The 24532-nt window shown below is 46.8% G+C and overlaps 1 protein-coding gene across 17 annotated transcripts in view; it reads left to right on the top strand.

Annotated features, from left to right (window-relative positions):
- Positions 1-43: 43 nt before the first annotated feature.
- Positions 44-24532, top strand: part of PACS2 (phosphofurin acidic cluster sorting protein 2) — an 84042-nt gene continuing 59553 nt past the window's right edge. For 3 of the 17 annotated variants that reach the window (XM_054072669.1, XM_054072668.1, XM_054072666.1), the window contains exon 1: positions 50-360. In XM_054072669.1, the coding sequence (XP_053928644.1) occupies positions 221-360 (140 nt within the window). In that variant the 5' untranslated portion in view covers positions 50-220. Of the gene's footprint in view, positions 361-1814; positions 1874-24532 lie in introns of all 17 variants that reach the window. The other 14 variants (XM_054072671.1, XM_054072662.1, XM_054072663.1 and 11 more) reach the window with 10 other exon arrangements.

Below are 24532 nucleotides of genomic sequence, written 5' to 3'. Positions count from 1 at the left end.
CAGTCGGCTCAGCCTCGCCTCATCACGGCTAGGCCGTCCCTCGTAGACCACGCCCCCTCGATGTAACCACGCCTCATCGCAGACCACGTTCCATCGCTGAGCGTAAAAAGCCACGTCCTTGCCTAAACCTGCCCCTCAGTCCTCCCCGTCACGTGACCGCCCGGCCGCCGGGGCGTGGCGGTGCTGTGGGTGCCGGTGGGCGCACGCCAGGCCGACAGCGATGGCGGCGGCGGCGGCGGCGGCGGCGGAACGGAGCCGCCTTAGCTTCCCGGGCGGGGCTGGGGCCCTGGGGCGCCCCGTGCCTATGAACCTCTTCGCCACCTGGGAGATCGACGGTTCCAGCCCGAGCTGCGTCCCCAGGTAACGGGCGCACATTCCCGTTTCCTCCCGGAGCCTCGCGGGTGGGCGAGGAACTGCGACCCCCGGGTCGAGAGTCCGTCGCCCGCCCGCGAGCCTCGGGGCGCTGCTTCCTCCACTCTCTTTTCCCCTAGCTTTGTCGTCCTTTTCTCCATTGTAGGTTTCCCTCCGTTTTGGGTGTCCCACCGCAGTGATGGGCAGGGGTCTCCTCCCTATTCAATGAGTTTCGAGGATGGGAAGGGGGCTACAAGGATCCTCTGACCCTATAAAGGGGATGGGGATGGCTGCTGCCCCTCTGCACCAGGTCTTTGAAGGGTTACTCTGTGCCCCCCATGCGTTGGGGTATGCACACCCCAAAAATCTGGTGTGTTGGAAACAGGGATTGGAGTGTCTGTCTCCCCGTGTCCCATTGTCCCATGCAGCGTGTTTTGTTAACAGGGCCTTTGCCCAGCGAGTGCCTCAGGCTGGGCATCTGTTCTTTTTCTGTTGTTGTTCCTCTTGCTCCAGTCCCCAGTCTTTCCTCACCTCTGGTCTGTGTGTATATATGTGGGTGTATCCCTGTCTGTGCTTCTTTTAGCCTACGTGGGAGGAAAAAGCTTGTATAAAAGCTGTGCTTTTTAGTTCTGACTTTAGCAGAATATCTCTAAGGATTTAAACATGCCGAAGATGAATATTGGAAGCGCTCCTCTTTATCTTTTTATTTTTTTTTTAACGGAGACACAGCAAGCAAGCAAAAAGGGAACAGAGTCTGACAAGCTTTACATGCCTTACACCCCCCAAATCCATCTTCTGTGCTGTCCAGATAGCAGATTGGACTCACTGGCCCTACCCCTGTCTCACAGGGCTAGTAGCCTGCTCATGGGACTGGCAACTATCTTAGCTTAAACGTTACTCACAGTCGTAGTGCTGTGTAACATCGTGGGCAGGAAGATAGCATGGGATAGAAAAAAAACTCAGGTCCTGCAACTGCAGATGATCTCGGTTTTTAACAGCTTATCTGTGCTGTCAGCACCTTGTGTTATCTGCTGGGCAGCAACTTTCTCTGCTTGTGTCTCATTCAGCCTTTCTCATTTGCAGTAGGAGGTCTTGGAAGGGGGTAAGCACCAAAGGGAATGTTGCCCCTCTTTAAGGAGTCCTTATGCTGTGAAAGGAGTTGCCTGTATGAGAGTAGCTGGAAGAGCAGCTAGGGCACTTTCGATTTTTGCTCTGGATTCCAATGCAATTCATATTGATCCTGGTGGACTGCAGAGGACATGGAGGCCCTCTTATAAGCTGTTTTACGCAAAGGTGGTTAGGTTTCCATCTCATCCAAATTCTTATCAGTGGCCATTTAACTGAAACAAAAAACCACTGTCCATCGCTGTCAAGGACTTTTAGTTCTGCATTATCATTTATGCTGATAGCTGCAGATCTGAAAATCAGCTCACAACATAGTTTGCTTGTTTGTGAATCCGTAGATGACCAGAAAATGCAGTGTAAGGACCCTGGCCCTGCCTTGATGTAGCAGAGGATGAGGGTGAGTCTATACAGAACGTGGCATTTCAGGTGGGTCCTGGGTGCTTGGATTACGTGCCGATTGCTGGCAGCTGGTGGAGGTGCCTGGCAGAACCTGTGTGATGCAAAGAGTGTGTGGGTATCTGAGCAGGTGGGGTAGAACTGGGATTTGATGAAGAAGTTGTGGACTCACCAAAGTAAGCTGTGAAAGAGGGGCTGGTGAAAGCGCTCAGAGTGCGTGCCCTGGGGCCCGAGGCATTTATGGGAGAACTGAGGCAACTGGGACCTTCTAGGAACATAGCTTTTGTGTGAGGAGTTTGTGTATGTAGTGGGGCTCTCTGGTTTCAGCCCTGTTGTTTCAATCACCTTTGCTTGCTTTTCCCGGGTGTCTTTTTCTCCTGCAGCCCAGGGGGTAAACAGGGATCCAGCTGTCACATCTGCTGCTGACTGAATGAGCAGGTCTTTCCACAGCCCTGCAAGTGTGCGAGGGCTGTGTACGGGGTGCAGTGTATGGCAGATCTGCAGCTATGGGTGCCAAATGGCTTTTTTTTTTTTAATCTGAAACAAAGTCAGGAGTAGTGGAGGTTGCAGCTCCTGCAGCGATGTTAGTCTCATTGCATGGTGAGGTGTATGCTGCACTGCTTGTGCTGAGCAAACGGTGAATCTGTAGCAGCAGCTGGGGTGCAGCACCTGGACACTCAATTCTGCTGTTCCTCATCATTTAGCATCATGTCTTGTGATGCTACATCAGGTCCATGCTTTGCATTTCATTAGAGTCTTTGCAGCAAGCCTTTCTGTCAGAGAAGGCAGGAGCTGGGAAACCTTTAAGTTGCACTGCTGCCTCTCTATTTCAAGTTCACATAGTAATTATTTTTCCTGTGGCGCAATAGCATTTAAAATTCTTTGTGTTAAAGCGAGACACTGGGATGAAAACTGTTCTGTGGGGCAAATGATACTCAAAATGAGTTGCTTGGTCAGGCAGGCAGGCATCTGTGAGGACCTGAACAGAGGATGTGGAGGAGAGTGGGCTTCTCTGACATTTCCACCAGTTACCAGTTACCCTCAGGATTTATGTTGACAGGATAGGCTTTCCTAGCTGAGGAGAGGCTTGAACTTGGCACAAAGTCAGGGCATTCGTGGAAGAGGGACGTGTTTGGGGGTGTTGCTTCCCTTCCCTTTTCTTTTTGGTACATTAAATCCTACCCTATTTCTAAGCTATTTCTCCTACATTAGATTGGAGCAGGAGAGGCTGAATGGAATCAGCACCTGGAGCAGGCTGTGTCTGCATGGTTCTGAGTTGTATGAGTGGATGCTGAGGTGGAGGACCTCATGCAGATGTGGATCTGCTTCCCAGATGGTGGCCAAGAACTGGGCTGTGGGAGGAAGATCTCTAAAGCACTGCTCTCTGATGTAGTCTTTGGGTGATTTACTGAAAGACCATTGAGCTGGAAGGCTGCCTTGGTGTGTCCATGTGAAAAGGCTGTGCCTAAACTGGCACCATAGTGGTGTTCTGCAGCTGTGTATTTTCAGTGAAACACAAGGTTACGTGGTGGTTTACACTTGTGCCGGCCTCCCTTTCTCTCCTGCCATTCGCACAAATTCTTTCTTCAGCACATGTAGTTCTTGGGGGTTTTGACCTACCGTGGTGCTCCTGAAATGCAAGTACTTTCTTTCAGTCATCTCAGAAATGTGACTCAAATTGTCTCCCTGTCTCCCTGTAGCTGCTGCATACCAGAAGGAAGAGATGCCTACCTTTTTCTTCTGCTTCTTTCTTCTGTGCATTGAAATATTTTCCTTTGCAGAAGGTTACATCATGTAAAATTCTTCCTACCACCTGTAAAAACTGAGTGTGTTGGTCCTACTGCGTGACTGAGAGACAGTCCTTCGGTCTCCTCACACTGAAAAGTAAGAATTGTTGGGGGAGGGAGGGTGTTGGGTCTTTTCCTTTATTTTCTTTCCAGTCTCTGGATGAAGCAGTGGGTGTGAATGGCAGAATGGAGTATCCTATCTTGAGGAAGCCACATGAGGAGATGGCAGCATGAGGAGGTTGTCTAGAGAAGAGTGGTTTGGAGGAGGGAGCTTTGCTGGAGCAAGATAACTTGAGGGTCAGTGCTCCTGTTTGGAACAGGTTTTGTTTTAGGCTACTGCCTTAATTGTCACCTACTTGAAAGTTCCTGCTAAGCTTTGAATGGTAAAGTAAAGCATATATAGAGAGACTGAACTGCACATGGAGCAGACGTGACCTGGTGTCCATTGGAGATACAAAGGAAACTGTGGAAGAAATCTGGGAAAAGATGATGCTGGAGATCAGAAGTTGTTTACCAGGCACTGCCCAAGTATTTTGTATGCAGGCTTACATCTGTAGTTTGCCTGCTCGGTGAGGAAACAGGAAGGGCATCCACATGCATCATCCTGTGGACACGAACAGAAGGTTGCTGGTGCAAGGATTTTGCTGCTCAGTGTTCTGTGTGATGGCCTCGCAGCACATGGGCTTCACATCAGCTCTGGTACAGACGTCCCCAGGGGCGATGGAAACTGACTGGGGTGCAGTGAAGGGTTCACAGCAGCTGAGTGAATCCTGACAGTTTACTCACAGCCCAGGCTATGTGCTCCTTTCACTGTGCCAGCTCCCATCTTCTGCTGATCTGTCCCTCTGTTGGCTTCCTGTATGTTAATGAGTTGCAGTGGTTTGCAGAGGAGTCTTTGAGCATGTGACAGTAACGGCATGGATGTGTGACTGAGAGGGACGGTGAGGACTGCTGAGCATGGAGCCACTCCAGCAGTCTCCATGTTTGTACCTCTGTATGGTGTTAATCCCTTCTCCCAGACAAGTGCTGAGGGTGTCATGAACTGCATGAAGTCCATGGCTGGCTGTTGTGAGGATTTGCTGCAAACGCACTTGGAAGGGAAAGGCTTTGCCTCTTGGTACGAAGGATGGGTGCCTTTGCTCAGCCAGTGAAAGCGTGTTCCAGCCTGGCTTGAGCCATGGCAGCTACATGCTGTATGGGCAGAGAAAGGTGGACAACTCGCTAGAGTAATAACTATGATCAAGTAATGCTGCATAATTAAATATTCTGATTAATTCAAGTGGGGAGAGATGTTAATTTAAATGTATCTTGACTTCTTTGTGGTTTGGTATGCTAGCACTTAGCAGAGAAGTCTTGTTTGTTAGGATAATTGCTGGCATGTTCTTTGGGAGCTGGCTGTAGGTTTTTGGTACATTTGGAACTAGGAAAATGTCTGATTACTCAGATGACTAGGTACGTTTCACAAGGGCTTATTTGAAGACTTTGTTTTGACTTGGTTTTGACTTGGTTTGAATAGCAGGGAATGCTTAACATTTTACACCAAAGGAAACTGAATACAAATGAGTGCATAGGATAGGCTTTAAAAAAAATCACTAAGGTTATACTGAATGTTTGAGATACATGAGGAAAACACCCACGACTGAGCAATGGGGGGATGAATCAGGGTGAAGTGCAGTGGCCCAAATCAGCCCCTTTATTCTTAGAGCCAGGAGATCCTATTCCTTCTCCTTAGTCTTCATTGAAGAGATCAAGACCAAACTAACATTACTCTGGGCAAGATCAAGTGATCCCTTAGTGCTCCCCACGTAAACCCTGTCACAGTGGTTACCACATTTGTCCCTGTGTACGATACCACTGAGTGTAATTTGGACTCTATTCAGTGGAAACACGATTCTCTGTACAGGTGAGGTGGTTTGTTGGACCCAAACTTCCATTTAGACCTATTTTGAGTCTTCTTTTAGCTGACATAAGTTGAAGCTTGTGCATGTCGGGAAAGTTCGGAAAAGGTCCTGACATCTCAGAACTGCTAGTGAAAGATCTCTGGGCAGTGCAGTATATAGTTTTTGTCTGGATGCTGTGCACGTGTCCAGTACAGAAGGGCATTGGGAGTGGAGGGAAAGGGCTGTTCTTTTGTAGGGCCTCTTTCCTTGCCTTCCAAGGGAGCTTCCCCTGCTGCTCCCTGGCCTGTGCTCCTGCAGCCCTGTGTGACAGGAGGAGACCCTGCAGCTGTTTGTCCTGGAAATGAAAGCTCTGTCAAGTGGAACTGTTGATGCTCCACCTTCCATCAGCCCTGAGCATGCGATGAGTTCTGTGGCAAGCTTGTGACTGTATCAGATTAGCTATGAAATGATTTGCATAATAGATTAATCAACCAGCAACAAAACATCCCTTTTCTCTGTCAAGAAAAGAAAAGCGGCAACTCAGCTGTTACAAGAGGTCATTATGTTCCTTGCAACCCTTAATCTTTCTTCTTCCGAGAGCACTCCATGTTTTGGCCTAGTGCAGGAAGCTGGCCTGCTCACTGCCTTTCTTTGCATCACACCTTCGCATTTTTTTTCTAATTCTTTTGGGCCAAATTTTGCCACCATTATGGTGATCTTCTAGGGAGGGTATTTCCTATGGAATTGGTGTCTGGTTGCCAAGGAACTTTGTATTGCCAGATCCTCCATTAGCTTTTCACATTTGCATTGACTTACTAAAGAGAATTATGTCCTTCTGGGCCACTTGTGCTCCCTGAGAACTGCCCCATTTCCCTGAGAAGTCAAGGAGCAGGAGGACAAGGAGGAGCAGGGAACCTTGGAGGATTTGTAACTGCGAGTGGGCAGGAACTGATCACTGTATTTTATTTTTCTCATGGTTCTGCCTCCCTGTAAGGCAGTTATGCAGGTTTCCTAACCGGTGCCACCTCCCAAACAGTGTGGGGGAAATTCAGTCTGAACGGATGCTAGTGTGCAGTTGATAAGAGACTTAACTGCCTAATTGAATGTGATAGCGTGAAGCTCCTCTCATGGTGAGGTTTAATTGGATTATGATACTGTACAGTGGTGGGGAGGCTTTCAGGGCATGCAGCCAGCCTCACAGAGACACAATGGATCCTTGCTAATCACTCATTTGTTTAAAACAATAGATTGCCTAGAGAGCTCTGATGGGCATGATGTGCAGCCAGTAGCCCTGGAGGAGGAGTTCCTCAGAAACTGCACTTGTAGACCTGTCCTCAGGTCACAGCAGCTGTAGTAGAGGCTCTGGCAGATCAGCCTTATGAGCCTGAGCTGGGGGAAGGAGGAGGAGATGTTCTCCTTGTTTTTGGAGAAGTCAGTGCATGGCCTCTTTTGTTGCGTGCTGGAGTTGAGGAACCGCTTCCTCCTCTAGAACACTTCCGCCTTTCCTGCAGTGCTTTGCTTGGCTATGTCTTCCTTCTAAGGTGGCCTGCTTGTTCGTTCTCATCCATCAGCTGTGAGCAGGCAGGCCAGTCTGGCTTCAAGGACGGTTTCTTGCCAAGCAGTAACTATTTTTGATCAGGAGCTCAAATGCCAGTGCTGGAACTCCCCTGCTCCAGAAGGAAAACAATCTAATTTCTAAAGCGTGCAGAAAAATAGAAATGGGAGCAGCCTGTATGCTCTGAAGTTTGCTTGGTAGAGGCTCTCTCGCTGCCTATAAACTAGAGGTGGGGTCTGCAAGCCAGAAAGTGTGCTGTCCGTTGCCTGGCTCAGGGAGGTGCACAGGGATTGTGGCACCTTTGCAGCTCCTGTGGTTTGGATGCAGCTCTGAATGAACTTCGTTGAACTGTAGAGTGGCCATTCTTGGGAGTGTGTTGTACTGAAATTAAGTGTTTGGTTTACTGGGATTTCAAAAGAGCTTGAAATCTGCATGGCTGTTTGGATGTTATTTCAGAAGAGCTGCCGAGGAAAATAGCATTTATTCTCCTGTAAGCAGACAGATTTGCATAAAGTATCAACTTTGATGTAGTGTGCAGTGTGCTCTTCGTCTGTAGCCACTGTGCTGATTTGGAGAGTTAACTGTCTTAGACATCTGAACATGCTGGGAAATGCCCCCAAGCATAGTGTATGTCAGTTGGGCAGGGAACAGCACCAGCACAGTGAGAGATTTTGATCAACTCTTCCCATTTCCTTCAGCAACTCGTCCAAACTGTATTAAAGATAAATAAATAAACATGATTGCTTTGCTGAGAAATGGTAGTTTAGCCACCTTTCCCCCCATGCTCCACAATGTGTGAGAACTCCCCACAACCCAAGTTCTGGTTTGGTCTAAAGGAAAATAAACTCCCCTCTACTGCTCCTTCACTTTTTTTGGGCAGTCAGGTGTTCTGGGGGTTGTCAGAGGTGAGTGGAAGATAGTAGGGAGGAGAAAATGCTGGTGTTTAACCAAAACCTGCATGGCTTGCTGTTCCTCCTGGGCCTTGGGAAGGTAGTTTCTTTTGTTCTGAAGAGAAAAAAAAAATGAACAAATCTGGTGATCCAGGATGTTGCTGGCGGTGGGAAGAGGTAGAGGTTTAAAGGTGTGAGACTGTGAAGATTGATCAAGTGGGTGCCTGTGTACATGGTGAAGGGAAACACCGCTCAGCAAAGTACTTTATTTTGCTGTTAAAAGTCTTCTGAAGAAAGACACTATCTCCTTCCATCAGATTCCTTTGCTATGTTAAGATTGACTGTTCAAAATTCCTTCCCTACTATCTTTATTTTTCTAGAAAGTCACTATAGTCTGAGGGCTTGGAGGTGATCCTCGCTGCTGGTGAGTAAATGTTATGCGCAGGAGAGAAGTTTCCAAAGGAATCTTTGCCTCTGCAAGGAGATGCATGAAGGGCTGCAAACAGAGTAATGGGAAAACCACGGAGCTCATACTGTGGTTCTGGCCTGTTTCAGGGGTTCTCATTAATGGCCAAAGTGAGTTGCAGTTTGCCCAATGTGCAAACATATCAGCTTCTCTGATATGGTTCCCAAGAGGCATGAGGCCAGATCTGGCTACAGAGCAAAGAATAACCCCCATCCAGAGATTCTTAGGAAGCCTTGTCTATATATAGTCTGTATCAGCCAGTATCCCCTTTCTGCTGAGAAGAGAGTCTCTGCATGGGGAATATGGTTAATGCAGGTACACCTCAGCTTCTGAGACCAGCCAAAGGTCCTCGAGTGTCACATCTGCCGCATCCTGTGTGATCCTTTCCTGATATATCCTGGCTCCTGCTGTGGTGTGGTGGGGAAGCCTCTGCTGAGGGCCACAGCTGCACTGCTCTGTGCTGCGACTGTGCTGTTGTGTCAGGCTGGTGACAGGCTCCTGCTGGAGCATGCAGCAGCTGCTGGCCAGGGGGAACAGCTGCAAAGGCTGGGGCATGCTGTCCATGTGTAGCAGAAGGCCTGTGCCTTTGGAGCACGTTGGTGTGTTGGGTGCTCTCATTAAAGCAGAGAGATTGTAGCTTAGCAATGGCTTGTCATGAAAACTGCTCTTGTAGGATTTTTATTGCAGTGCAATTCCCTTTCTTGCTACTCACCAGGGTGTACAATGAGGGGAACCTGCACACACGCTGCTGCTTCTGGAGTGAGAATGCAGTGCGCAGCCCACCCGCTGCATCCTAATGCAGCAAAACAAAAGGCTAGCATGTGGCTTAGATCAGAGGTGGACACACAGTAAAGTGGACAAGGCTGCCCTTTCACAGCAGTGTTGCCTGTTATTGTGAGGGTGCAATTTCACCATTAGGATGTCTGAGGCCATTCCTAGCCACCCTTCCTTTCTGTATAGCAGGTGGTTTTTCTAGCTGGTGCACCACCAGGTTTTATAGCTGTCCTGTCACCTGCTGAGGGCCAGCCATGGAGGAGCACAGCCTTCTTTCTGCTGCAGAGGGTTTGCTGCCCACCTAGCGTTTTTGTAGTGCATCCTGAAACAGAAATGACAATTTGGGGAGCTTTATACCAGCTTGAAGTGTTGATCTGTGAATAGCTCATGTGGTTCTGTTGGACCCGCTGGAGGCATGGCTTCCCTTTGGATGCACTTGGCTGTGGGATTGTGGATCTAGGTCTGTCTTTTGAAAAGAACAACCCTGTTTTCTACACTGGAGAGGCTGATGCCTTTCTCATGTCTTTTAAGGAACTGGACTGTCAGAGTAACTCTTAACCCTCTTCAGGCTGGAAGCTTGACAAGATGTGCTCTGCCTTTCCTAAGCCAATGAATGTCGTCAGACTGTTGGAGGACATCTCCTCACACACATTTTTACAAATATAGCAGCATTGTTTGAGGTCACTCAGTCTTGAGTTTCTTTGGGGAGAGCACACCGCAGCTGGCAGCTGTGCCAGAGCTGGATTTGACTGCCTCTGGAGGGGCTGTTCTGAAAATGAGTGTCTGCATTGGGTTGTCTTGAGATTAAACCTGTGTTAAACTTCCCAGCTCATTAGATATGCATGCAAAGTATTTCACCTTGTCACGTGTGTCCTGATTTCACTTCTGCCTCAGCCCTGTGAACTCGTCTGTTTAATGGGGACAGGGACATTGCCATTACCTGCAGAGCAATTGTGGTGTCCGTTATCTGGCTGTGGGAGCTGGCATCAGGGCTCCTTACCTTGTCACTGTTCCGTTGGTGCAGTGGGTAGTTGTGGGTGCGAGATGTTAAGCATTTGTCAGTCCTCTGCCTATTGCAGCACAGTACCAGTAGCTCTCACTGAAGAGCTCTTTTTTTCAGATGTGCATAAAGCTGTGTGTGCTGTCCTGACACCCTGCAGGTAGGGTTGCAGCTGCCTTTTAGCAGCTCCTCTGAGGACCATGTGTCTGGTGGCTCTTTGTAACCCATGCGGGCTGCTGCTTGCCAGCACCTTCTGCCTCGTGCCAGTGCAAGCGTTTGAGAGTTCACACAGTAAAGCAGGACCAGAACAGGATTTGATGGGGTAGAGGTGGGGAAGTGGATCGGTTCTCTGCCTTGTGTTACTGCATCATGATCCAAATGGTTGCGCACAGCTTGGGGATGAGGACAGAGCGAGGAACCCATGTAATCTAGTGCTGCCGCTGAAAAGGATTCAAGCGGAGGCAATGTGCTTATGCATGCTCCCAATGTATGCATGGTATTTCTGGCTTAGCAGAGTTTCTCTTTAGGCTGGGGAAATGACTTCTAATGAGTGTGGGAGGAGAAGTCTAGCCTCTTGTTCAGAGGCTTATATTTAAGTTGTGTTCTAAAAATCCTGGGTGGTCCAAAGCTTTGTGTGTGTTCTCCAGCTGGGGGCTGCTGTTGTCAGAGCTGTGGAGCGGGTCCAGGGGAAGAGGTGGTTGGGATGGAGGTTCCTTCTTCTGGGCTCTAAGGGGAGGTCTCTGGGAAGAAGGTTTTGGGAGCTAGGCTCTTAGGAAGGAGATTGTCAGGCAGTCACTTTCTAACTTGAATAATTGATGGTGTAACCAAAGCTACTGGAGATTGTTGGGGATGTAACTGAATCTTTCACACCGATTCTTATGCAAATTCAAACATGTGTTCCTGGTTTCTAATGGGACACCTACAAGTACAACTGCCTCCATTCAGAACTCAGCATCCATTTACTGGATCTTTAATTGCTAATGACTTTATATGTAAAGCATGACTTGCAGAGCTGCATCTGTAACAGTTTCTCACTGCTGCTTTTACCTGTACGCATGAAGTTTCCCTCTGGAATTTTTACACAAGTGACCTGTGGAGGTTCTGGCACATGGTCTGGTGTGCTTGGTGCTGAAACTGTCTGTTGCCATCCTGCTCTGGTTCAACAGCAAAATGAGCTTGAACATTTTGATGCTGTTTTCTTTGCTGATGTGTTGGGGCTCATTGAAGATAAATTACCTTGAGTTCTGCAGAAAATAATTTGGTGTATTTACACTCAGTGTATTTGCACTGAGTGCAAGTAATCGTAAGTTTCTACTCAGTAAGTCTATGACTGTGATTTGATGAGTGCATGTAAGTATTATTTTGGTCTCCTGGGGGAGATTGGTGCCTGCAGCTTCCTGGCGTATCTTCAGAATCAGGCTTGTTTTTCATAAATGTGCCACGTGGTAATGGAGTAGTTGGTCAAAGCCACGTGGGCTTAATTTCTTTAAAATATAAACAGCCGATAAATGTTTGTGTGCTTACAAAATATCTAGCCAGTGACTGTAAGCATTTCCATGTTTCTACAAGCAATGACAGCAATTATATAATAAAGATTCATGTGGCTTCACTTGTCTTCCATCTGGCTTTAGTTAAGTCAGGGGTTTCATCTGCATGACCTCTTGGGGTGGGGAGAGATTATAAAAATGGAAGACATGGCTGAAAAAGACCTTCCTAGGTCATCTTCTAGCCCACATAAAGGCTGGAGTAGCTCAGCTGAACATTGACACCTGCTTGGGGGAACATCTGTTCTCCCCTCTGTCATGGTCCATGGTAGTGGGCAGGTACTATAGGAGTTTTAAACCATTTGATTTTAGTTGACTGAGAAGTTGCCAGTCCTGAGCGCAGTCCTTCCTCACTGTGTCAATTTATATTCAGACTAAGTAGATAAACTACAGCAGGAAGAGCTTGTTTCTTCAAAGTGAGCTGTTGTTGGAGATTCATCCCGAGTACATCTCATCCTGCTCTCCTCCCATAGCCCTTCTCACCCTTCCACCTGCCTTCTGACTTAGTTTGTAGGGTCTGCTCTGAATTTCTTGGAGCCGTCCTGCAGCCTTCCCCTGTGGTCTCTTCCTCTCAGATGGGCAGTTTTCAGTGTCAAAAGGATCATTCCGAAACATTCCCTTTAATGAAAATATACCTGCTTGCTTTCTAACTAGTAGAAAGGTGATATGCTGCTTTCCTGATCAAGTTGCACCCACTGCCTTAAAATGAAGGATTTGCAAGGAAAGCTGAGAACTGCAAGAACTGGATCATGTATATTTCATGTTACTAGTGGCCTGCTAGGGGCTGAACTCCCTTTTATTTGCTCTTCTACCTCTTCCCTATGCTGTGCCTGAGAGCATGCCAGAATTTAAGGTGCTCCGATTTCTTTCAGGATGGTGGCATCTGTCTTCTTTCTGCCAGGATTCTGCTTTATTTTGCTTAATAGATTTGAAGATCATTAGTTTTGGCTTTGTCCTTGCTTAACAAATAAGACTTTTGAGTGTCTCCAGGTACTTGGTTAAGCTTGGCCTGCTTGTATTCTGTCCCAGTGAGGATCTGAGACAGCTGCTTGCAGATACTAAAGCAGATCAGAGGATTTTTTCATCTCAACATGTAGCACTCAGCAGCTCAAGTGTAAAGGTAAAGGGTTTAGACTGAAACAGGGGAGATTGAGGCAAGATCTTAGGAAGAAATGTTTTCCTGTGAGGGTGGGGAGACACTGGAACAGGTTGCCCAGAGAAGTGGTGGCTGCCCCATCCTTGAAGTGTTCAGCGGCCAGGTTTGATGGATCTTTGAGCAGCCTGATCCAGTGGGAGGTATCCCTGCCATGGTGGTAGAACTGGATGGGCTTTGAATTCCTTCCAACCCAAACCGTTCTATGATTCTATGAATGATTCTATGAAAGCTACTCACTGAGACAAAACTCTGGTCATTCTTTATCCTTGGCCCATGGGGTTGTTCTTGAGGACCAGAAGCCTGACCAGTGCTTAGTTAAAGCAAGGCAGTAGAGCTTTTTTCCAGGGAAAAGGGATTTCAGAGGTGGATTGTCTCAGTTCAGCCTTCAGTCAGCATATTCCTGTTTTTCTGTTGTTTAAATGGTGGGTCCTGCTGGATGTCCTTAAAAAAACATTTGTAGTAAGCTTTTGCTGTTCATTCAATTGTTTCCTTGTTCCAAGATTATAACCTAAACATACATGCAGCCTGGCAGTGCTTAAGCAGCTCTGTGTTCCTTCTGCACCTGTGTTCAAGGCCAGCTTTCTAGTGCCAGACCCTTGCCATGCATGTATTCAGTGCAAAGTGCTCAGCTCTTCTTGAGCACCTGCACAGATGTTCATGGGACTGTGTTTTGAAGACGCATCTGCCTTGTCTGAGTTTGGATATTTAGGTTTGCTCTCCTGAAGGTTGAGTAGCCTCCTCCTGGTGTTTCTGCCTTTGTACAATGCTAGCATTCAAGAGACTCTCTGGGTGAAATTCCTGTTGCACCCAGGTGTTTGAGTACACGGTCTGGTCCGTAGCTGGATTTGTGAGCAGGTTTTGCTCGGTCTCACCAGTGTCCCAGCTGCATGCTGCCTCCTGTGTTCTTGTAGTATCAACTTCTCCTCTGGCTCCTCTCAGCATTGTTGCAGGCCACTGTTGTGGTTTTGAGCTGTGAAAGTTATCTTAGCTTCCCAGTGAACTTGAGGTCAGTGCACACTTCCCTGCAGAATGGGTTGCAGTTCTTCACAGGGCTTCAGGTGGTGGGGAGAAGGTGTCTTTTATCTTGTGTAGTTTTAAGTGCTGTGTAAATGACTCTGCTCTGGCAGTAAAGCAAGCAACTGCACAAGAGTCCCCCTTTGCTTTACACTGACTGACAGCGTGTGGGTACTGGGCATGTGTTTGTGAGAGGCTGCCACTGCAGTGAGCTCTGAGTTTAGGACAGCTGTAACGTGATTTCACTCTGCTTTTCTTTGTTTCCAGTAGGTTGTTTTATTTCTCTCCGGTGGTGGTCAGATTTGCTGATAGTTCATATTTGAGCTAGGAAAAATGGCCCTTATTGCAGTTCTGGTATGTCTGTATACAATAAAAGATGTTGAGTGGGCTGGGAATAGCTTCCAGCAAAATATTATCAATTTCTTGGAGCACTTTTGTTCAATAGAAATGCCTTTCTTTTCTCTCCCCCTTGCCTGTCCCCCTGACAGCCCATCTCCTTTTGACAAGGATGTGCTGAGGTGCAATTCACAATCCTGTGACTGAAGTGAAATATGCACAGCTGCAAACACATGTTTTAGTGGTACTTAGTTGTTAATGCATCTCTCTGAACAGGTTTGCAGTTCCAGTAGCCAAGCATTCAGTGCAGTAACAAAGAGGATTTTGTTGAAAACACTTGACTTAAGAGTTCTGTCAAACTCTGAGAAGGCTCTGACTACTTGCTACTTTTGAGTGTAGATAGGAAGTACCTGGATCTTGGTAGATCCATGGTGGGGGAATACGTTGGATGTGTCACTGAGAAAGGGACATCTCGTTGAGTTTTCCTTTGCTCCCCTGGTTTGCATTGCGGAAATCATATGACAACTCAGGTATAATAAAGAACACATTAAACAAGACTTTTATGGAAGTTTGAAGCATCAGAAATATCCAGCCTTGTATGCTGCAGCTCTCCTCTGCCTTCCCACTGAACACAGAAGTTGTGCAACTCTTTCCTCTTTGGATCCATTAGACTTGATGTTTTTGTTATTTCTTGCTTTTTATGCCTAACAAACCCTAGCAGCTGGAAGCTGCAGACATACTGCATTGTGTTGCAGCTGCTGTAGCCTAGGGCTGAATGAGTCACAGCCATACCAAGAGCCAAAAGCTGTTTACAGGTAACTTGAAGCAGATTTATTGACTTACAGGACACCACAAAGGCTCATAACAGTTTAAAAGCAGAATTTGGTGTAGCTCGGTATAATCAGTTCTCTAATCTCTCGAAATTCAGCAGTTCTTCTCTATTGAACAATTCCTGTCTCTTGAACAGTCAGTTCAGGCTTCTATATTTGCTTTTTCTTCTCTGTTTTCTGCCCTCTGCCAGTGGACTGCTGCTGCTCCTGCTGACGGTCTCTGGGGCTATCCTTGTTTCAAAATTATCACCAGGTTTTCCAAGCTGCTATGTGAGTAACTTTGGGGTTTTGTCCTGTGAGTGAATTCACACTCTCCACCAGCCCTCCTGCTCCGAGTATAAGCTAATCTGTGTTTGAGATGGTACATCTGCAAACAGAGAATGCTACTATCAGTCACAGGTGACTGACTGTGTCTATAGGTGTTCTTGCTGCTTCAGGTGTGAAAACAGAAATAACTCACTAATTTGTGAATATACGAACATGTATGGTAACAATTCTCATATATGTAATATATGAAAATCTCTTAATGAAACAGTTGTAGTGTGCCCTCTTCTTGGCTCCAGTGATCCCCTTCAGCTAGTTTCAAGGTGGTTGCAGTGAGCTGAGGAGCTGACCTTTGCTTCCCAGTGATGGAAATGAAAGCTCAAAATCAGTACCTGAAGCATGGTAGAAAATCTGTTGCCTGCCTGGGAGCTTGGTCCCACCAGGATTGTGGGCCCCCCCCCAAAAACACTGCTTTTGTTCTCTTTCTCCCTCTGTAGGGAAATACCGTTTCTTCTGAGACATGGAATTGACTGTCTTGGTGCTGACTATCATGCCAAACCATGGCCTGGGAGACTTAAAATTGAATGCAAAATCTTAAAATGGGAGGCATTATTCTACTAATTGTTAGATGTGAAAATGTAGGGATGGATCCTCTCATCATGGCTTCAGTGTAAGTACCCAGGCTGCAAATAAAAAGAGCTTTGAGGGATTGTGGATTTGTGATGGGCACAGAGAAGCAGATTTAATGTTTCACAGGTACCCTAGCAGAGGATTTTTCGCATCATCCTTTTAAATCTAGGCTCAACCTGCCAGATGTGGAACGTTTAGCAGCTTTGGAAAATGTGGTGCTCAGTAGAACATTTGTGTGTTAATGTATTTGAGGCTACTGATGAAAAGTCTCAGCTGTCAGAAACATATAATGTATATAAATATATTTAATGTATAATGAGCCATAGGCCCTGATGTGAAGTTGGACATGCCTTGTGTTAGCTGTAGTTACATGGTGAGAATTAGAGGTTGTGTGTGGTCCTCTGTATGAAGAGGGCATAAAATTATGGCTATATCCTATTGTGATCATTGAATAGGTGTTGAGGTACCTGTTCCTGTCTCATCGTCACTGGTGGTCTTGAGCTCCTTTTCTGTGACAGAGGTGCTCTTTGGCAGCTTGAGTACATGCACCTGCTTTCAGGATGTTCCTTGCCTCATCCATAAACAGAAGCACTGACCACAAAACAATTCTGATATTTATTCCTTGCTTTTAGCATCACTGTCATGTGAGTGTTGGCTGATTGCATCAGGCAGATGTAACAGAAGAGAACCTTTTCAGGGAGCTGAGACTGATCTGGCTGTAGAGTTTGCACCAGGAGCAATCCATGGTGTGATCCTGTTCCTTAATGGAGTAACTCTCTTAATGTTGGACAGGCTCCTTGGTAATCCCTCCCAGCAGTGAACCTTGATAATCCTGCTGAAGGAGAGCTGCCCGGCATCTAGCATCTACTTGTTCATGGATCATTTCTCCCCACCTGCTTATTCTGTACAGCATCTGCAGTTCATCATGGTAAACTTAAGTGGGAAGTTGTAGGCCTGATGGAAAGGTTGTGGGGACTGAATGGGTTATGATTGTTACAAATCACTGTTTTATTGCCTATGTTCAGCATTAAAAATCTTATGCAGTCTGGAACAACAAGATCTGAGCAGTGAAGAGTGGCATTTTAGAGCACCTTGTGTCTATCGCAGCTTGCTGGTTTTCTCGTTCGCACTGGTCACTCTTAATAAATTTTCTTGGCAAATTGAAGTAACAAGTTCTGGCATTTGCTTTGCTTTGCTGTTCCCTTATTGCTTTCAGGAATGAAGTATCACCAGCAACAATGCTGTGGAGGTGTAATAATATTGAACCTCTGCTTGCCAGCTCAACTTCTGCGAACTGCTGTTTGGAATATTAAGCAAATGCAGATGTTTCTCCAGTGCGTATCCCTGCATTCTGTCTGCCACAGCAAGTGTTTGGCACTGCTAGTTCTTCTGAGCTCCTTGAGTAAAAGTTTTGGTTCCTTTTCCTGCATAAACTTAAAGGTGATGTAAGCTTTCAGACAAGAGGGTAATCAAAGTCTGGGTTGCCAGGTCTTCTCCCTTTTCCATGAGAAATGCAGGGAAATCTCAGTCATCAGGGCTTTTTACAGAAAAGAAGACGACTAGAAAATCTTGTGCTGAATTATTTCCAAACAGCCGCTTTCTTTTTCAGTAGCGGCTCTTTAAAGTAGAGCATACAGGATATATTTAGATGTGAAGAGAAAGATTGCAGTGGCAGAGAGACATTTTTGAAGTATTGTTGAGAGACATTTTGAGATCAGCTGGAGTCTGTGAGTTTCCCTAAAGGATGTTATTCTCTTTGAGAGGGGATGAGAAGTGCTCTGAAAACCAGAGGTCTTTGCTACCCCACTGCAAGGCCTGGAAAAGCATCTTCTCCTGTCCATCCCCAGGCTGTAAGGACAGCCTGAGGATGCGAGTTCTTTCCATGCAGGTATCTCCTCAGAGCGGGAGGAAGATGCTTGATGCAGTCATTGTCAATGCAAAATCTGTACTCTAAAATAACCACTGCAAGCAGCCTTACAGACTGCAAGAGATCCTAGTTTCTGTTCATTTGTGTGGGTTCTGTAGTTTTCAAGGCCTTTGGTGAAGAGCCTGTTTTGTCCCTGACAGCTGCTTGAGCACTGTGCCCTCTTTGAGCTTGGCCAGTGCAGCTGGCTTTGGAAGTTAAAATAGCATGTCTGGTTCCTGCTGAAGTGCCTTCCCTGGCAGCACTGGTGGTAGTTTCACTTCAGTCATCTCGTTCTTCCATCAGCTGGTGTAAGGTAGGTAATTACTTGACTTTAAAAGTCCCACTGTATCCCTTATTCTTGTTCTGTGGCAGTTTCTTCTTCCCAGGTTATCTGTGTTCTGCTTGAGCCCGCCAGCAGGCGGTGTGCAAATGAGGAGGTGCTGCCCAGAGTGTTTGATGAAACAAATTCAAGGGATGGGTGCTGGAGCATAGTGCAGCTTCAGCCAAAGTCATCGAGGGGCATTTCTGTCCTTGCGAAGAGTGCTGAATGCTTTTGCCTGTTTTGACCAGTGTTGCTCTTGCAGAACTCCTCTCAGTTTGCCCCTTCCTTTCTGGGAAGGCAAATCAGCAAGGGATAATACATTTCAGCTGCTTTACCCTCAATGTTTTGTTCCAGTTTGAGGAATATTGGTATTAGTGGCAGGATCTGGAATACTTTTTGGTTTTTATTTAGTGCTTTTGGAAGTTGCTTTGTCACTCTGTGTTGTTGCCTTGCAAAAACTGGCACCATTCAAATCTAAATGCCTCTGGGAAAGAGGAATCTTCCTTTTATGACTATTTTAATATGTTTCATTTGGAAACATCCTTTGAGCTGTGGCCAGAGAGTGTGGAGATGAGCTGGTGCTGTGAGGCTCAGGGCCTCGGTGCCATCAGAGCAAATGGCTGAGGTGCTGCCAGCATTACACACCGTGTTTGGTACGGCTGCAGTAACTGCTCTTCATTCATCTCATGACTCTCCTAACCTTCCTTCTGACCTGCTGTTGAGTACAGAGGGGCTTGATGTTGCAGTTTCCACTTTGCTGCTCCTTCCCTGTAATTCAGGTTATGAGTACTGTATTTTTTGAACTTCTGCATACTGGAAAGAAATCATACTTTGGGTGCTAAATAGTCCTCCTGTGTTCAAGGCAGAATGAGAATTGTGCAAAAAATTATGTTTCTAAATTAGGTGATGAATTCTGATGTCTCTTTGAACGTCACCCTGTTTATCTTGAGAGCAGGGCAGGAGGGAGCCAGTGTTACACATGAAGCAAGTGAAGGAAGAGCATTGATTGACTGCGAGGTATTGGGGTGGCTGGCTGCATGTGTGTCAGTCTAGAAGAAGGCCAGAATGCTATTCGAAGTGGAGAGAAATAAGGCAGGGAGGTGGCAAATTGTTCATGCCCCAAGAGCAAGGTCTAATCTGGGGACACCAAAAAGCCATCTGGTTTTCTTTGCTTGCTTTCTTAGCTAGAGGTTTTCTAGTCCTGATTTCTCAGGATGAAGAGATCAGAATGACAGGTAACCCGAGCAGAACTGCGCTCTGTTACAAGCTCTGCTGACATGGGGCCAATGTCAAGGCTCCTGTTGGCTTAGTTTTCTCCTCTTGACTGGGGTCTTTGACTGAGTTACAGACAAAGGGGAAGATCGGGATGTTTTGGCCGAGTCCTGTCCTCTAATGGTTTGCAGGTCTTAGGACTAGTAAGTGCCATGGGTGTGGCTGCCATGTCTGCCCTGGTGCCGAGTGGCTAACAGGAGTGTGCAAAGAGCCAAGTGAGTGTGCACTGTGGGCCATCTGGCAATGGGGCTGAAAAGCAGAACAGCACCTGGCATTTGGAAAGCAGTCAGAGACCTGTGGTTCCTACTGTCAAAAAGGAAATACTAAATACTAAATTAGTGTGGACGGTGCTGGCCCTCCCTCTGAATCTATCTGCATGCAGATAGATGCATGCTCGCTGCCAAGTGATGGGGCAGGGGAGCTGCTGGAGAAGTAGCTGTTTGTAAACAGAGTTCCTGACACAGTAGTGGAGGATTTGCCATGCGACTGCTCCAGAGGCGAGCGAGGAGGAAGAAACAGGCTGTCAGAGGAGCTACTGTCATTCATTGGGTGGTTGCAGGGAGCTGGTCATGTGTGGCTCTGACATCCTTAGTTGCTGTGGGGACTTAGAGCTCTTAACCTGATGCTGCTGCTGCTGTGTTTGGGACTGAGGCATGGATGTGGTGGAGGAGAGGATGAGAGAGAGAGTGAAGGCTATCATTCAGGCAAGGCAGGTGTCTTGAGGTGTTCTCTTCAACCTTTTCATCTTACTGACTGGTGCCTATAACAGCATTAGCTACCACTGCAAGGAATTCCTCCATTGGTGCTGTCTTTGTTCTTGCAGCTGTTTATGCAGATGGATAAATGTCAGCCTGGGGTGCAATGCTGATACAAATGCAGGCAGACGTGCTGCTCTGTGCTTTGGGGCAAGCTGTGTACAGATCAGGAAGCCTTTAGCTCTGGTCCTTCTTGTCTGCTGACTACTTTGTGCAGCTTCTGCAGGTTTCAGAGGGTTTGGGGGCAGATGGAAACTGCTCCTGGCAGGCAGGGAGAGGGGCCTTCCCATAGCATGCCTGGAAGAGCTGATCTCTGCATCAAGCCTGCTTCGTGATGAGCACTGCTGTCTGGGGCTCTGGGCCAGTGAGGAGAAGATAGGTTGCATAAAAGGGAGGAATGAGCTGGGGAGGGAAAAGCTGCTGAGCTGGTTCCAGCTGAAAGTCTCTCTTCTTCATTCCCTACCCACAGTTTGTTTTTGCATTCCTTCTCCGAGAGAGTCTTCTTTTGGTTTGAGGTGCGATTCATGTACTCCTTTGTGTATATGCCTTTGCACCAATCTGTGAGGCATGTGATGGGGAGCTACCCTCCACCCTGGCTTGCACACAAAAGCTTAGTGGGTTGAGCCTTTGTTTTGTTGCTGGCTAGCTGCAAAATGGAGCTGTAGATACAGCAGTGGCTTGGCCAGCCCATCTTGTAAAGGCTCCCTATGACACGTCCTGCTTTGGCTGCAGCACCTGGGTATCTTGTGCAGGCTTGTTAGACCCATAGCTACCACTTGCCTTTGGTCAGATGGATGTGGCTACGCCTTTGTCTCAGTCTTGCTGCTTGTTCCTTGGCAGCAGTGCCTCTGGTTATTCCAGCTGCTACTAAATTAGTACCACAAATACCAGATGTGTTTGTCATCTGTAATGTAGGAAATGTCATCCTGATGGTCTGTCACAGGAGCACCATGCACCAGCTTTTCACTGTTAGCTGACTTTAGTCTTTAAAGTTAATAAAACACCTTCCTGTTGCCTCAAAACGTCAAAAACATTGATCAAACCTAATCCATCAGTATTGTGAGATCTTTTACTGGTGCCTACTTTGGTATTGGGATGCTGTACAGTCCTGGTGCTCTGGATGCTGGATTTGAAAGAGGCAAGCCAGGAGTGATGTATTTAACTGGAGTTGTGCCTGTGCTTGGGTTTGCAAGCAGCGTAGTATGAACAGGTAGGTAAGTTTGTCTCATTGCTTTGAACTCCATTGCCTGTCTGAGAAACAGAACTAATCCCTGCTTTGCTCCCTAGAGCCATCCAGCAATATCTGAAAGGAAAGCACATCTCAGCATTTTCCAACTGGTATGTTGGATTAGACTAAGTTTGGATGCACTTTAATCCTCGGTCATATTAACTGCGTGCTGCTCCTCAAATAGCAAATGTGTCCATGCAGTAAAATGATGGAGGTCTGCAAAATTTTGACATTCCCACCCCTTTTGCAGGCTTAGTTTGAAGCAGGTGTGTTTTTAATATATTTGAAGTGAGCAGGATAGCATTTCAGCTGTAAAAGGGTGGTGTCTGGCTGTGCATGTGCGTCGTTGTGAGGTCCTGTCTAGAGCCTGTTGCATAAGATAAGCTGCAATCCTCTCACTTGTCTGAGCAAGACCTGCTTGCTACTGTGTTTCTATGGATCTTAGTCCCTAGAATCTTAAGAGCTTAATTCTGTATTTGTGCTGGGAAGAGGATTTCAGGATCCTTGAGAACAAGGACAATGAAAATACTCAGTCTGCAATTGTTTCCTGGATTCTTAAGCTTACTTGAATGGATCTATAGCCAGAACAGGTGGTGGAGGATGCAGTTTAGCTCTCTAGTGTGAGGGAAGGAAAAGTAAGCAGAGGGCAATAGAGGGCCATTATGCTGCTTTGCAGGTTGCTTACGTTATGTTTCTGGCATGACAGAAATTAGGGTGCCTGACCTCTGTCTCCTCATTGATTGTGTTCCTGCTGTGGAGTTTTCCTGAGAATGGTTTTGAGATTAGATAATTTTGAGAGGATTAGCTCAAAGCTTTGGAAAGTGAAGAAGCACTCTTGCTGTGGCTTCTGCCACTGATACCCTTTGCTGGAGGCCCCATTCTAATCCTTCAGAGATGTTGGATGATGGCTCTTCTCCTGGCACTAGCTTTCCTAGGCCAGCGCGGAGCCCTGTCCTCAGTGTATGACCTGTATGCAGTGTATACAGCAACAAGTCCTTCCTTCCTGGACATGGGCAAAGCAGGCCCAAGAAGCTGCTTGTTCATGCACTGCACATATTCATACCTTACTTAAGCACCTGTCTCTGAAAAATGCTGTGCAGGGTTTCAGGCTCCAGCCTTTCCTGCACAGGCGCCCCTGTAGCTATGTGCAGAATGGCTGTGTTTGCCCAGGCGAGTGTGTGTGTGTAGGCAAGTGTCTCCCTCCACTTCTCCCTCAAGTGGCTTGCAATTTATTTTGGGACTGACTTTGTCAGCTTGGAGCAAAGCACTCGTAGAGGTTGAAAGCATTGGGGTAGGAGGCTGCTCGCTGTCATGAAATGCTGAAGTAACTTGGGTGAGGTGAAACTGTGTATTGGCCAAATGGAGACTAATTACTTCCTTATAGCCATCACTAGTTGAGGCTCATAGACCTTGGAGGAGAGCACTCCTGGCATTGCTTTCTCTAGGAACGTCTTCACAGCTTTTAACCTGGACGGAGTATAGCTGTGTAGTGAGCCAGAGCCTTCCTGCCCTGGCTGCTCTCTTGCACTTGGAGTCTCTTATAGCTGTGGATGCATCTGTTTTTATTCTCAACTTCTGTGAGGCTTAATTAAAATACAGGTCTTCAATTTTTAATTTTTCCTTCCTGTTGATTTGACTGTCTCTGCGTGAGCGAGGTCTCGGTGCAATTACTGTGTTCCCTGGGGAGACACAGACATTTAATTCAGTGAGGCAGACTTTTTCTTGAAGGGGGTTTATTTTCCTGATCTTCCTACTCAGAGGGATACAAAAGTAAATATCCACAGAGTAAAGAATGCGATGCTTTATCCGGTTGTTCCGGGCATGTTTGCTGGATCGTAGTTGCCAAAATGTTGTGTTCTTTGCAGACAACTGCCTCGTGGACCAGAGAGCTCCTGATGAAGCTGCTCAGCACAACTGGCATTAGCAAGATGAGTTGAAACCATTGGATCAGGTCCAGGTTTCTTCTTTAAAAATGTGTTCTCACAGCAGTGATGTAAAAAGATGAAGAGTTTTATTCTTGTACAACTCATTAAGCTTCTTGTGATTTGTTAACCTGTGAATGGGGTCAGGCGAGGGCCTCATGCCTCCTCACCATGAGGGGGATGTGTGGCCAGAGGGGATGCGAGCTCCAAGCAGGCACATCTGCTATGAACCTGCAAAAAAGAGTGGAAATCTTGTCTCTCAGATTTTCCTTGCCCCTATTTAACACTGCTTCGGCTAACTTAGTGCTTCTGCTAGCTGAACACACAACGTGCAGCCATAGATCACTGCTGAAACAAACATGCAAAGAAGGAGTTTGTCTGCCCCTCCTGTTGTTGCTGTCCCAAGCTTTCAGTAGAGCACTCAAAGTACTTCAGGGTCTTTCAGCTCCAGACTTGAGGCTTCCTCATTACCCCTTGTGTGTCAGTGTTTATGGAGATCAAGTGTGTATGTATGTGGAACTGCCTGATTAACAGGCCCATTGATAGAAATGTTTTGTGAGACTGGTCCCCTTCCTGGACGCTGAGATTTAGCAGGAGTACAGCCAAACCTAGGCAAAAGGTAAGTGTGTGGAACGAGATGCTGCAGTTATCGGAGGCAGTGATGGCAGACAAATCCTTACTGTACTTGTGAGTGTGACTGGTTAAGGATTTGTGCTGGTGGCGGGGGCACCACGCTGGCTCTGGATGCAGCGATGTGCAGGAATATGCCTTTTCGTGATTATTTGAGAAAGGTACATCTCCTTTCTGCTGTGTATTCTGAAGGCCGTTTTGATTTGTAAGCTGCAGGCTTAGACAGAAGGCCCAGAACAGTAAGTGTGTTTGAGGGTAAGAGTGATTTGGTGGGATTTAAAGTCTGATTTTTACCCCTCACCAGCTAAGGGAGAATATAAGCATTTTGTTGTGTGCCTTTTAGTCCCAACAGCCCAGCAATGGGGCATAAAGAAAGCAGATGCATCCCGTGTCTTTTTAACTGCTTTTGTTTTTCTGATTGCTCTAAAGGAGGCTTTTACTTTTTGAAATTTTTTTTTCCCGAGCAACAAGTGCTCCATAGGGCTTGATCAAAGCTCAC

Source organism: Cuculus canorus, chromosome 8 (assembly GCF_017976375.1).
Source record: "Cuculus canorus isolate bCucCan1 chromosome 8, bCucCan1.pri, whole genome shotgun sequence".
Lineage (NCBI taxonomy): Eukaryota > Metazoa > Chordata > Aves > Cuculiformes > Cuculidae > Cuculus > Cuculus canorus.
This window is presented reverse-complemented; position numbering and strand designations above follow the sequence as displayed.